Here is a 12,738-nt window from a genome sequence, read left to right on the forward strand (position 1 = left end):
TGCAGTCTGAGAGTGCAATACTTATGTGCAAAGGTATACTTGCTGAAGCTTTATTTTTAGGAAATGGCAACAAGTGGAAGCAAACGGCCTGGAAGATGCTGAAGTCTAAACTAGGATTTGCTAGTGACATTAACCAGTGCACTCATTTCAAGTGGGTAACCAAACTAAAGGTAGGTACTGCTGATTCACTGCCAAAGCCTCCACTCGCTATTCTGAAACAGTGCAGGAAGAACCTCTGCAGACCTCTAAGCCACTATCTACGCACACACGCAACACTGCTCATACCCTGTATCCCTGTCTTGCAGCATCCTTTGTTATTTCAGTGCTGGGATCCCTCTGTACAGCTCTCAAAATTGTTATCTGCTATAGCTAAGCCAGTTCAATAACCAAGTCAATGCAAATATTTGTTTTAAGAAAATTACAAATTGAACTTGACAGAATTTCATACATTCTTTCATATATTATTCTAGAGGTAAAGAGGATTTTTTGCACTCTGAAAAGACAAGTGCCCCAAATACTCAGGTAACTATTTTCCTGGAAGTTTGGGGGAAGCAGGTGTATAGCTAACATAAATACTTCTGCTAATCTGGAAGCCTTCCAGTAGGAGAAACACTACAGCATGATTTGCAGCTATCTTTGGAATGACAGGATAGTAACTGGCGTCACAGCCTGATAAGACAGAGAGACAATAATGTTTTTTAAATCCTCACTAAAGGTGATAGGCAATTCGGAAGAACTGAAGGTAATATGGAACAAGAGCAGGCCTGAAATGCTCATAAGGAAAATTCTGGGCAACAACTTCTAAGGAACAGCTTTTGCTCTTTTATCTCCCTTGTTTCTCCCTCCGAGAGACACATTTGCTCTGCCAAATATGATTATTAGGTATAAGGTGAAGACAGCTGAAGGCATGACATAAATAACCCCACTCTGAAACATCTGTGCAGCTTTGACATTTGCTAACACACCGATTCCTAGAACTCAATAGAAAGAATTACTGAGACAGAACTAGGGGAAGGAAGCAACCATGACTTTCTCTCAGCTGGTCACAAACTTTCTGCCCACAGACCCTGACTCCTCATAGGGAACAACCTCACTTCAGCCACACTCCCCTGGCTGTGGGGCAGGAGAAGCCACTGCTCCCACCCGTGGGCAGCCCATGCCCCCTGTCAGAGCTGCCCACGGGGGAGGTGGGCAGGGCATGGAGAGGGCCCAGAGGATCCAGCCAGCTCTCCCTCCCCTCCAGGACTGCCCCGTGGGACAGGAGAAAAGAGAACTCCAGAAAGAAACTATTCGCGCACTCCCACCCCCTGAGAAGTCCCAGCCAAAGAGTTTCCCCGTTCCCAGGGCGGCGGGAGAGCCCGCCGAACCTTCGTCTTTCCCTCCAGGGAGAGGAGCACCGACGGCCGCCTCACGGCCTGTCTGCCCCGGCCAGAGCGGGGCCGGGAGGGGACGGGGGAAGGAGGGCAAGGAGGAGGAGGCAGCTCCGGGCCCACAGCCAGATCCGGACCTGCCGGGCCAGGGCACAGCCATCGCCTTCCCCTCCTCGGCTCTCCGCACTTCCAGCCAACCCGCGGGGCTCCTCCTGCGGCCCCAGCCCCGAGCGCCGGCACCGCCGCCTGCCCCGTCCCCCCCCGCGCTGCCCGGGAAAGGCCGGGCCCGGCCCCGCGGCGGCGGGCACCGCTCCCGCTCCTGGTCCGTACCCTCCGCAGGCTCCGGCAGGGAAGCCGTGCTCCCGGGAAAACATGCTGGGCTGCTCCGCTGACTCAGCTCCCGGCTTCCCTCCTCGGGAGGCTCCTCGGCCCCGGCCTCGCCATGGAGAAGGGCACAGGGTCCCTCCCGGCCCCCTGAGAAGCCGCGGCTCCCGCCCCCACCCCTCCTCTTCCTCCCGGCCGGGATTCACCGCAGAGACAGCGGAGGGACCCGCAAGGCCGGGACCGGGCCCCGGCGGGCAGCGGCTCAGGGAAGGACGAGGAGGGAGGAGGAGAAGGAGGGATGGAGGAAGATGAGAAGGGGGATGGGGTGGTGACTCCTGCCCCTCCTCCGCTGTGGAAGATGAGTTCCCCCTGGAGCCTCGCGTTGTGGGCACAGCCTGCAGGAGCAGCCGCTGGGACAGCCGAGCCGGAGATGGATACGGCTCTGCGGGGTGTTCGTGATGGAGACAGCACAGGTTAGACAGGGAGAGCAGAGGGGTCCCTCGCTCAACTCTGCTGTAGAACAGGATCACGTCCCCGAGCTCTCAATCTCCAGTGAGGAAAGTGAGCATCAAGGCACTCCTCCACAAATGCCCATTCCCTTCAAGGGAAGGCTAAGAAGATGCTAAATCCGCTAGCCCTTGGCATTTGGAGCTGGCATATATCAAGTACTACAGAGATTTGGCACTATGCCACTTATGAAATAGCCCACTGATCTAACATGTAAACTAGGGAAGCTCAGCGTTTGAGGAATCACAAACACCTTAACCACATGTATTTACATTCACTCAGATCACCATTCCTGATAAATACTGAACATGAGAAGATGATCTTCTATTGCAAAAGTGTGCACAAACCTGTGTTTAAATGAGAACACAGAGCTCTTCTGGACAATTTTTTTTTTTTGTGATTCTCAGTTTCACTCCACAGGATGATGTAATGTTTCCTCTTTACATCAAGACCTATAAAAGCAGCTACAACCTTACATCAAGTGTCAGTTTCACATTGGTTTTGTTCTAACTCGTGAAGGGGACATAAGGAAACACAGAATAAGAGACAGAATTTGCAGAGAAGCCAGAGAGCTAGGAAAAGATGCAAGGGAAGAGTGCAAACGGAATGCAGAGAAACCAGACAGCTATGAGATAGTTGATATAGATGGAGGCGGAGGGAGGAGGAAAGTCAAAACCAAAATAGAGAGCAAACAGTTACATCAAAAGTTTCGGGATGAGTGCAGTATTTTCATCCTAATACTTCCTATAAATTTTACTCATAAAAGACCTGGGTAGAAATTATTATGGGGGTTTCAAGGGTCTGTGGGTGCAAAAAGAGACTGTAAGGAGTAAGGAATCAGGTGACAACTTTGTATAGACAAAAGGAGTAACCACTTGCTGTTTTTAGGAAGTTGCATGGAGTCCTAGTAATTCAATTTCCTCTTGCCTATTTTTTTTTTATCCCCCAGATCTGATGCTGGAGCATGGGCTAACTCATACAGCCTATGTCCTTGCTGCAACCCAAGTGCCTCTAAGACAGGCCCAGGGCACTGAATACAGCAGCTGCTCTCTGCACAAGCAGTTCTTACTCATTCACCTGAATCTGAGCAGAGATGTGACTGGGCCAAGGCAAAGAGCCAAGCTTGCCATTTCTGCTGCATCTAGGAAGGAGGAAGAGACATTCTTTTTTGCTGCTGATAAAGGCTGCCAGCAGTAAGTACTGCCCTTCCCCATCTCAGGGTCATTATCAGCAGCACTAGCAAGCCTGGCCATGGTGAAAGCAAAGCATATAGAGGCGCCCAGGTCTTTCTGCCATTCTTGTTCTTCGGCAGCTTGCCACTACAGACAAGAGCCAACTTTGTTCACATTCAAAGCCATACTGGGCTCAGCTTTCATTTAACTGTCTCACAGCTTAACCCAACCTTCTGTACAACTCCAGTTGTGTACAAAGCCCTCAAGATACACAAGCAAACCAGCAATTATTAAATATCTTAATTACTGTTCTAATTAGCCTCCTTTAGCAATAATCATATGAATAAATCACTTGTAAACAAATCATAGGACCCTTTTCTGTTCCTCAACTTATAATCAAGCTAACAATTGTTACTATTTACTCTGCTATGCAATAATATCACCAAATGTAAGCCTTGAGTTGCACTGAGTAGATTCAGCTCCTACTGATAGTTGCATTCTTGTATGACTAATTCTGTGTACTTACCATCTCAGATTGTAACCCGAATATTTGTCTATAGTAGCATAGATCAGTACACATTTTATAGCTACTGTGTGTTTTAGGGACTGGCATACAGTTTTCTGTTATTTCAAATAGCCTTGTAGCTATGTTAATATATGTATTACAGTAATTGGTGTCTATACCTTTTGCTATGTATTTTCCCAGTTTTGTTAGCAGAGTTTTTTCATTTGTTTAACTGTATTAGCATTTTATCTTGCTCACATAAGAAAAGTCTGTACTAGCTGTAACACAGAAACTGGTCCCTGCAATGTTATTGAGTCATTGTAAGAACATCAGAAGCTCCACAGATGCTGCGCAGTACCAGATAAACACAGCAGCATATCCTTCAAGGGTAAACTCTTTGGGGTAAAAACTGTATTTTTTTTATTTCACTACAGTATTACCTAAACTCATAGATGTATCCACAGCTAGAAATATACATGTTTTCACATCAACTGTTTCCACAGTTCTATGCACACAGCTTCTAAATATAGTACCAGCTGTGCACAGACTGCATCTCCCGCTGTGCACTTGGACTCATCATTTTACATCCAAGATTGACAGAATCAGGGTGGGATTCCTTTGAGTCTGGACAGACCCTCTTTCATGCCCCTTCATCCCTTCAATTTGTTTCATTTCCTGCAGAAACATCTGCTCTCCCCACCTCCACTCTCCCTTTCTCTCTCTCCAAGTACACAATGCAGTATAGCATAATGTCTTATAAAAAGCACACAGACACTTTCCCTACTGAGGCTGAAACTGCCCCAAAGTCCATCCATTATACAACGCCACACAAGCAACAGAGAAGATCTGGATCAACCCTCCCTCAGTCTTTGCTCCCATTCCTTCTAGATGCAAAATAGTTTTAATTGGCATTGCAGGCAAGATGAGAATAAAAGCAGCTAAGCTGTTCATCCCCTACCTGAGCAAGGATCTCTCATCCCCAGCTGGTGAGCAGATGGAGACAGGGAACCCAGCTGCTCTCCTTTCCTTGCACTATCAATTATTCACGTAGGTTGCAGTGTCCTCCCTCTCCCTCCCTCCCTTTCTCTTCCGCTGCCCCCACCTGCGGCTGAATGGAGACTGAGCAGGTCGGTGCTGTCATACTTGAAACTAGAGATCATTGTCGATTGCACAGCCAGCCTGCCGAGCAGCTGTGCTCTTAAGCAGTGAAAATTGGCCCTAGCAGAAGGGGACAGACTGGCAGCTCCAGAGGTGGAGCACAGGCAGCTCTGTACATCCTGCTCCCTGCGTTTCTAATGCCAGACTTGCAAAGATGACCTTTAAAAATGAGAGAGGGTGTTTTTTTCCACAGAAAAGCACATTTTCCTAGTCATCTCAAGTATAATGACAGTTATTTGGGGACAGTGAACTGGGTCATGCGCATTGATGTGTATAGATCAGAGTAGAAAGGGAAAGTAGAGGATGGGAAAAATCTGAAACATACTTACATTGTACTATTTAGTTCCACAGCAAAGGCACTGAGAGAGGATAATCTGAGGCGACAGGATGACATGGTACTTTCTGCAAATGCTTTTGGTAATCATGAGTCATGAGACTGACCTATGGGTAGGCATGATTGCTCAGTCACAATTTTTGTAGATTATTAAAATATTCCTCCATGATACCAGCCTTAGGCAAAGGTAGAATGAGTTCTGGCACACCTAGGTCAAGGCTTTTAAAGCATTTTGCCTGTGTAGAGGGCTGCTACCTACAACTGGATGAGTGCTTTAGATCTGCCTCACAGCCAAATTAGGTTCAATTCCCAGGCCGAATTACTGCTCTGTTTTGCACTGGGGTACCTCAGCCTGACTCATGCTGGTCCCATCGGTCTACTGGGGGACCCTCCTACAAGGTCAACTCAAACATCACAGTAATTTGTTCTGTGAAATCTTCCCATGACCATAGCTCTGGCAGAGGCCCCATAAAGAAAAAAACCCAACAAACCAACAAACAAAAAAACCCCAACAAAACCCCACAATCAAGCAAAACCAAACAAAAAACCAAACCAAAACTAAACAAAAAAACACACAAAAAATGCTAACAAAAAAACCACCACAAAAACTCAACATACTATGGTGCTGAAACAGTAGGTCATCATGGCTTTTTGCCCTATTTAACTTTTCCCATCTTTTGAAAAAAACATCTGCAGGAATTTTACTGGAAGTAGAAAAGAGTTTCCAGAAATTACATTAAAAATAAAGTGCCTAATAGAAATTGTTGGTATTGCAACCACAATTGTAAGTAAGACTCCTGAAAAACAGCAACTCTTTTTAAGAGGGGACTGTGCTTGGTTTTAATTATCTTGTTTTCAAAACATCACGGATCAAGCTTTGTCAAGCATTTCTCCACAATTATGCAGGTTGGAAATGTTTTACTTTAAATCATGAAGAAGTCAGCACCTTTTCTTTTCACTTGAGCATGGGAACCATCCAGTTCTATAGATGGAACAACAATAGATTTCTCATGGAATTGTTTTGTGCAGTTGTTTCATGTCTAAGAACTCTGATTGAATCCACTGAAGCACTTACAAGACCCTTCTCTTCTGCTGAATCTTTGATGAGGTTCACTTTGCAACCTGTCCCTCCTTTGGATCTTTTATGGAAAATACTTTTTCCTGATTGACCATTTTAATTAAGTTGGTAGGAACCTTTTCTATAGAAAAAATTCTCTTTGAGGTAATTATCAAATATATATCAGAGACATAATTATCAAATTATCAGAATATAATTTTAAGAAAATTATCAAAGCAACAAATTATCTTTGAGACCTTGATACCCTAATTTTAGCAGGAGATAACTATTCCAAATGTTACTAAGGAATAATGGTATACAGGCATTAAACTAGATAGCCTAAAATATGTTTTATTTCTAGAAAAGTAGACTAAGAACAAAGCATGGTAAAACTTAATAAAAGTAAGAAAATCATCATTGTAAATATTAGAAGAGCTGTCATGTTTGGCTTTTCAGTGAACAGCAAATGTGAATACCTGTGTATCTACCTACAGATATAGGAAAATAGATTAATACATTTTTTCTTAATATCAGATTCATACCAGACTAATTGTGTGACTATTTTGGTTGGAAATTAGTATTATTCATAACCTGATCAATACAATTTAAACATCCTGCCATTTATACAAGTCTTTAAAACACCTGTATGCTATAAACTGACTGGTCTTCATATATGTCTGTAAAGACTTTAGAAGAAATTGTTTTCATATGAGTACTAACACTTCATATTTCCTTGCCCCCATTATTTGAAGATCTCACAATACGTTACTGATATTGGTTCCCACGACTACCAGCATTCCACATAAGGATAAACTGGCACAGAGACACTAACCCTTACTGTCACCCAGGACCAGAAAAAGGAAATAGAGCTCTGAGTCCATCAGCACAGTTGTATAAACAGCTTGAAGTGCCTGCATACTACACTGACACAGGAACAGTCCAACTCGGATCAGCCAGTGGATCCATGCAACATTCTGAATGGTAATGTTGGTGCAATGAAGGGGACTGGGATAAGTGGCCAGGAATGGAAATGGGATATGTCAAGGTTCCAGGTTTTTTGCAAGCAACAGAATTTTAAACTGGCCCATGAAAGTGCATCATCAATCTCTCAGCAGAGCCCTTGGATAACAACTCAGTTTATTTTCAAGCTTTGAGCAAAGTTGTCTACTAGTAAAACTTACATGAGAAATATTAATTTATCTGACTGTCAGTACTGTATGAATTGGGGGAGATTTTGACAGTATAACTCTGGATATTTGTCAACAGGGAAAACTCATATGGAAGGAAATTATGGGATTACTTGCTTATTTCAGGGGTGACTGAAATGGCCATCATTGAGAAAAGAGGAAGCAGCTCCTCCCTAGAAGTGACATCTAGGTTCTCACTAGGGACACAGCAAGACAAGAGATTACATTCTGGTTGCATCAAGGAAAATTTCAGCTATATCTAAGGAAAAATTGGTTCTCCCATGAGGGTAGTTCAGCACTGAGAAGTGCCAAGAGATGCTGAGTAATAACACTCCTGGAGATCTTCAGAAGATGTATGGACAAGGCCCTGAGGAACCTGTTCTTGCTTTCAGGTTGTCCGTTTTGTGCATGGCAGTTGACCTAAATGAGACCTTTCCCTACTAATTTATTCAATGATTTAATTCACTGCGTGCTAGAAAATCCATGGTTCAACATGTTCAAAAGCTCAAAATTCATAACTTCAGTACAATATGCAAGAGTTTCAAGTTCTGCAATGTATCAGATCATAACCAAGTTGGAATTCTTCATCAGTGGTTTCCATCCAGAAATCAAGTTCTCTAATCATTCAACAGGTAAAAATTTTCTTGGCATATGTGAAAGTACTTGGAAAATCAGAGAGAGTTTGTAGCATCCAGCAAGTCTTTGTCTTTTCCTGGAAGAACATCACAGGGACTCAACAAGAGATTAACTCAAGGAGATGGAAAACATGAGATGTGAGGACAGCTCTACCAGAGGAAAGCACTCTAATAAACCAGTATTTTGCAAATAGAGCAGTACCTATATAATAAGCACGCTTAAGAGAAAGAGCTTAGTTCCTAGGCACTACTGCACAATGAACTTCATAATTGGCTTTAACTAATAATTTTATCAAAGGAAAACTTTCTTTATACTCTCTCTCAGCCCAGTCCCTCAAAAGCAGTGTTACATGGATATACAAAGCCAGTTCATGTTTGTGAATTACCTGTGAAATCAAGGATTGCCAGGGTCATGTTAAAACAGACAGATGGTCAGCAGAGACAGACAGGCACATCATTATGAGATTGAGGAAAGGCTGAAGAGCACATGGGCCTTGCCTGGGTTGCATCAACAAGTTTAACAATTTGCAGTAATGAAATGGTATTCAAACAAGGGCAATAATAGCTGCCTAATCCAAACAGAAGGACAGGGAACACAGGCAGTTTTTGTGCTATGTGTGTACCTACAAGTTTCCAAACTGGTGCTAGCTGCTAGAAAGAAACACTGGAAGGGGAGGAAGGGAAGTCAGACTGGGATGCAGTGCAGGTGAGGACAACAGAGGAACACCTGGTTGGAAAGGCAATTGGACAAGTTTCTTTTGCAGAGTTAGAGATAAAGTTGCTCTCAATTTCTCTCTGTCCAGATAACCTGAACCAGCTGGGATTATTGCCCCCAGACACCTTCTGCAACTGTGAAGGTGCAGAAGGGGTTAAAGCAGCCCGCGGCACAAAGGGTACCTGTGAGCCCACATACAGCTGGAGAATTCCCGGGGACAGGACACCCAGACCCCGGTCCTCTGGCAGGAGCCCCCTTCTCTGGGAAGTGAGAGTAATGCGGCGGCCCCTTTAATAATGGGAGCCGGTGCTGATTAGTGTGGACGGCACGATTCACTGCGGAGCGGGAGCCGGAGGGGGAGCGGGAGCGTGTCAGGGAGACCCGACAGGGCTTACACCCCCGACGACAGAGGTCGCTTGTAAATACAGGTGGGGTGGGGGCAGAGGGGTCGTGCAGATAATTTCTTGGACCTGATCAACACCAGAAATATTGTGAAATTATGTATTTCAGTGAAACATTTGTATTTCAGTGAAACATCTCCCTTCACTTTTTTAACTGAAGGAGGATGCGAGATGATAGCTCAGAAAAATCTCAGCCGTACTTGCAAGGGTCCCCCTTCTAAAAGAAAATGTTCCCTGAGACACCCGCAGTGAAGGGATTTGCTTAAAGTCACAGTTCAAGGATTTGTAGCTACTGGAATTTGATCTGAGATTACCTGTGTCAGAGATCAGAGCCTCAGTTACAGGAACAGTCTCCTTGCTTCCTTTTTCCTTCCCACTATTCATCAATAAAATAAAAGCCTCTGATACAGTGCCTTTCTCCAAGCACAGAAAGGGGAGGGACATGGTTGCTTACAGGAATCAGGACAGTAAACAACCAACATGCAGACAGTTCATGATTAATTCCTCAACAGAATTTTATCAAAAAGCACCTACCAACTATTCCACAATGACAGGCCACCTGAAAAGTGGTAAAGATGGTTTCTGCAGAGCATTAGGAGACAAAATAATGGATAATTTACTTGTTAACCAAAAAAGGACACATAGAGAATAAGGAGGGTCCAGTAGTGTGTTTACGACAACCAAGAACAGCTGATACTCACTTTGACAAATACTTGGCCTATACAACGACTTAAAAAGAATCACTTCAATAAGAAAGTGTCTACCACTTACTAACCAGACACAAAACCTAAATAACCAGAAAATCTGTTACTGAAGAATGTGGGGGACATTTTGCTTCTGTGAATGGCTACATATGTGTCCTAATTTGTTTGTACAGTACATATCACACATTACGGTACAACATGACATGTGTGGGCTTTACAGAATAGGTACACATATATTTATAAAATACATATATTCTGTTTATCAGCCCTGGAGTGAAAACAGAATCTATGGCTTCCAGTTTACTTATTACAGAGAAGTGCTCCCTAAACTTTTTGGAGTACTGTCAGTCAGCAGTTCTCATAAAATAGTGTTTCCACATCAAACTTAAATAAAAAAAATAAGGAAAAATGGTTTTGTGGCCAGTTTGTTAAGCAACTCACTGGCCTGGATAGCACTAAGAGGACAAACAGCACCACTGGAAAATCATCCTGCATAGAGCACCTTGGTTAGTAAGAATCCAGTAGAATTCCTAGACTGCAGGGAGCTGAACTGCTACAATAAAAAAGACATCTTTGTAGATTGCAGGGAAAATGGCTCACTCACTTCTCTGCAATGGAGTGGGGGAGGGAATCAAAAGGGTAAGAAAGAAAACACATGCTTTGAGATAAAGGCAGTTAATAGGTAAAGAAAAGTCTGCATAAGCAAGCAAAGCAAAACAAGGAATTCATTCACCTCTTTCCATAGGCAAGCAGGTGTTCAGCCATTCCTAGGACAGCAGGGCTCCATCATGCCTCAAAATTACTTGGGAAGATAAACACCATCACACTGAATGTCCCCCCTTTCCTTCTTCCCCCAGTTTTATATACTAAGCATGACACCAAATGGTGTGAAATATCCCTTTGGCCATCTGGTCTTAGATGTCAGGGCTGTGTCCACTTCCAGCTTCTTGTGCACCCCCAGTCTCTTTCCTGGTGGTGTTGGGTAAGAAGCAGAAAAGGCCTTGAGTCTGTGCAAAGACTGCTCAGCAACTGACTAAAACATCTCTAAATTATCAGCAGTGTTTCTAAGCACAAGTCCAACACACAGCCTCATACAAGGTACTTTGAGGAAAATTAACTCTACCACAGTACAGCATGGGAAAAAAAGCATCCAGCCATCCTCAGGCAGCAAGTGGTGTTCTATAAATTGTAGACCTGAAATAAAGAATGCCAGCAATGCTTTGGTAACACATAAAATTGAGAACAGGGAAAATCCAGCAATCTTCAAACACCAAGCAGAGCTGCATAAACTAAAATGTAATGAAAGGAGAGCAAAATGTTTTTCTTCCTTCTCAAAGAATTTTAAGAATTGATAAATATATTGACATAAGTGTTGTAAATATATTTGAGAAAGGAAAGGCAGAGCTATAATCTATAGTGGGACTCTACCAAAATGTGGAAAGTCAGATTTGTTAGGCAGAAAATATTTACATTGAGTTAGTGCCCAACTAACCAGCTCAGCTGGCTTGGTTTGAATGCTATGAAGAAAACTCAGAAAGGTCAACAGCTTAAACCAGAGACTTTTGGAACAGCAGCAACAAGCAGTTACTCTCTCATCCTGAAGAGTTTTGCATAGGCATGTCAAATGTGGGGAATCTGCTAACCACAGCCTTGTTGTTTATAATACCATTATTTCATCTATCACCCCAAAACAGTAATTTTGTGTCCCTTTGACTCATTCAATGACATACATACAGTGTTAATATGGAGAATATCAGGTTTGATTTTTTACCTTTTTCTACATGCTCTTGAAGCTGTTCCACTTCAGTTGTCTCTCACTGACCCACCACAAAAACCTCTTACTGTGCCAATTTCTAGACAAATCTTTTCCATTTAGAGAGCCACAATTAACAAGAAGCCTTGATTTCACTTTTGTTTTGTTTAGAAACATGTTTACAGTCAGATTCTACACTGCTTGTTTGACCTACCATTTTCAACACAACTTGTAAAAAAAATATTCAGCCTGTGAATTCACAAAATATAAAATAGCATAAAAATAATCTCTGAAATTATCTCTAGAAGTGTTTTAATGAGTCATATTTAGGGTTTTATTACATTAAATAAGCCATATGTACTTTGCACGGAAATGAACATATTTCTGCCTGCTCCAGCCCCATAATGAAATGTGTTGATATGGTAGATACTCTTGTTGCCAGTTTCATGTACTTGAGGTTTGGAATTTTAGAAATTGTGGCACAGGCTTAACAAAGTTCATCAGAGCTGTACTGACTTGAAAGGAGACTTCAGGGTATAGTTGCAAGGGGAAAGCAGCAAGCAGAAGCAAGAGATGAAAGCGGTAGTTCTCAATATAAGCAAACACTTGTCAGGAATTTTGCATAAATAAAGATCAGTGCATCATTTGGCCTTTACAGTGTTCATCAGACATTGAATAAATCACTTCACCTCCATACATTCCTCATGCTTCCCTGTCCCCTACTTTGCAAATATCATTTAACAACAGCAGGTTAACATAATATCGCCAAGGAAGCAGAGGAGTCAGCTCTCATTGTGGAGACCCTTTATCTTTTCTTCAGATGGCCAAATGTGCATCCCATAGCAGTGGCTGAGGTAGAAATTTAGGAAGTCTTAATGATGGTCAAAGTTGTTGCTGAGTAGCTTGATGAGCAGGA

At 43.2% G+C, this 12,738-nt stretch overlaps 1 protein-coding gene across 16 annotated transcripts in view; it reads right to left on the bottom strand.

The window, feature by feature from the left end:
* LOC139673144 (rap1 GTPase-activating protein 1-like) overlaps positions 1-5,043 on the bottom strand; it is a 50,640-nt gene extending 45,597 nt beyond the window's left edge. For 3 of the 16 annotated variants that reach the window (XR_011698077.1, XR_011698076.1, XM_071558326.1), the window contains exon 1: positions 1,701-2,130. Coding sequence is in view for 11 of the 16 variants with exons in the window: in XM_071558326.1 (XP_071414427.1) it covers positions 1,701-1,744 (44 nt within the window). In the remaining 5 variants the exon portion in view is untranslated. Of the gene's footprint in view, positions 1-1,507; positions 1,582-1,700; positions 2,138-4,836; positions 4,929-4,980 lie in introns of those variants that run through there. The other 13 variants (XM_071558261.1, XM_071558291.1, XM_071558282.1 and 10 more) reach the window with 11 other exon arrangements.
* Between the last annotated feature and the right edge of the window lie 7,695 nt (positions 5,044-12,738).

Source organism: Pithys albifrons, chromosome 1 (assembly GCF_047495875.1).
Source record: "Pithys albifrons albifrons isolate INPA30051 chromosome 1, PitAlb_v1, whole genome shotgun sequence".
NCBI classification, from domain to species: domain Eukaryota; kingdom Metazoa; phylum Chordata; class Aves; order Passeriformes; family Thamnophilidae; genus Pithys; species Pithys albifrons.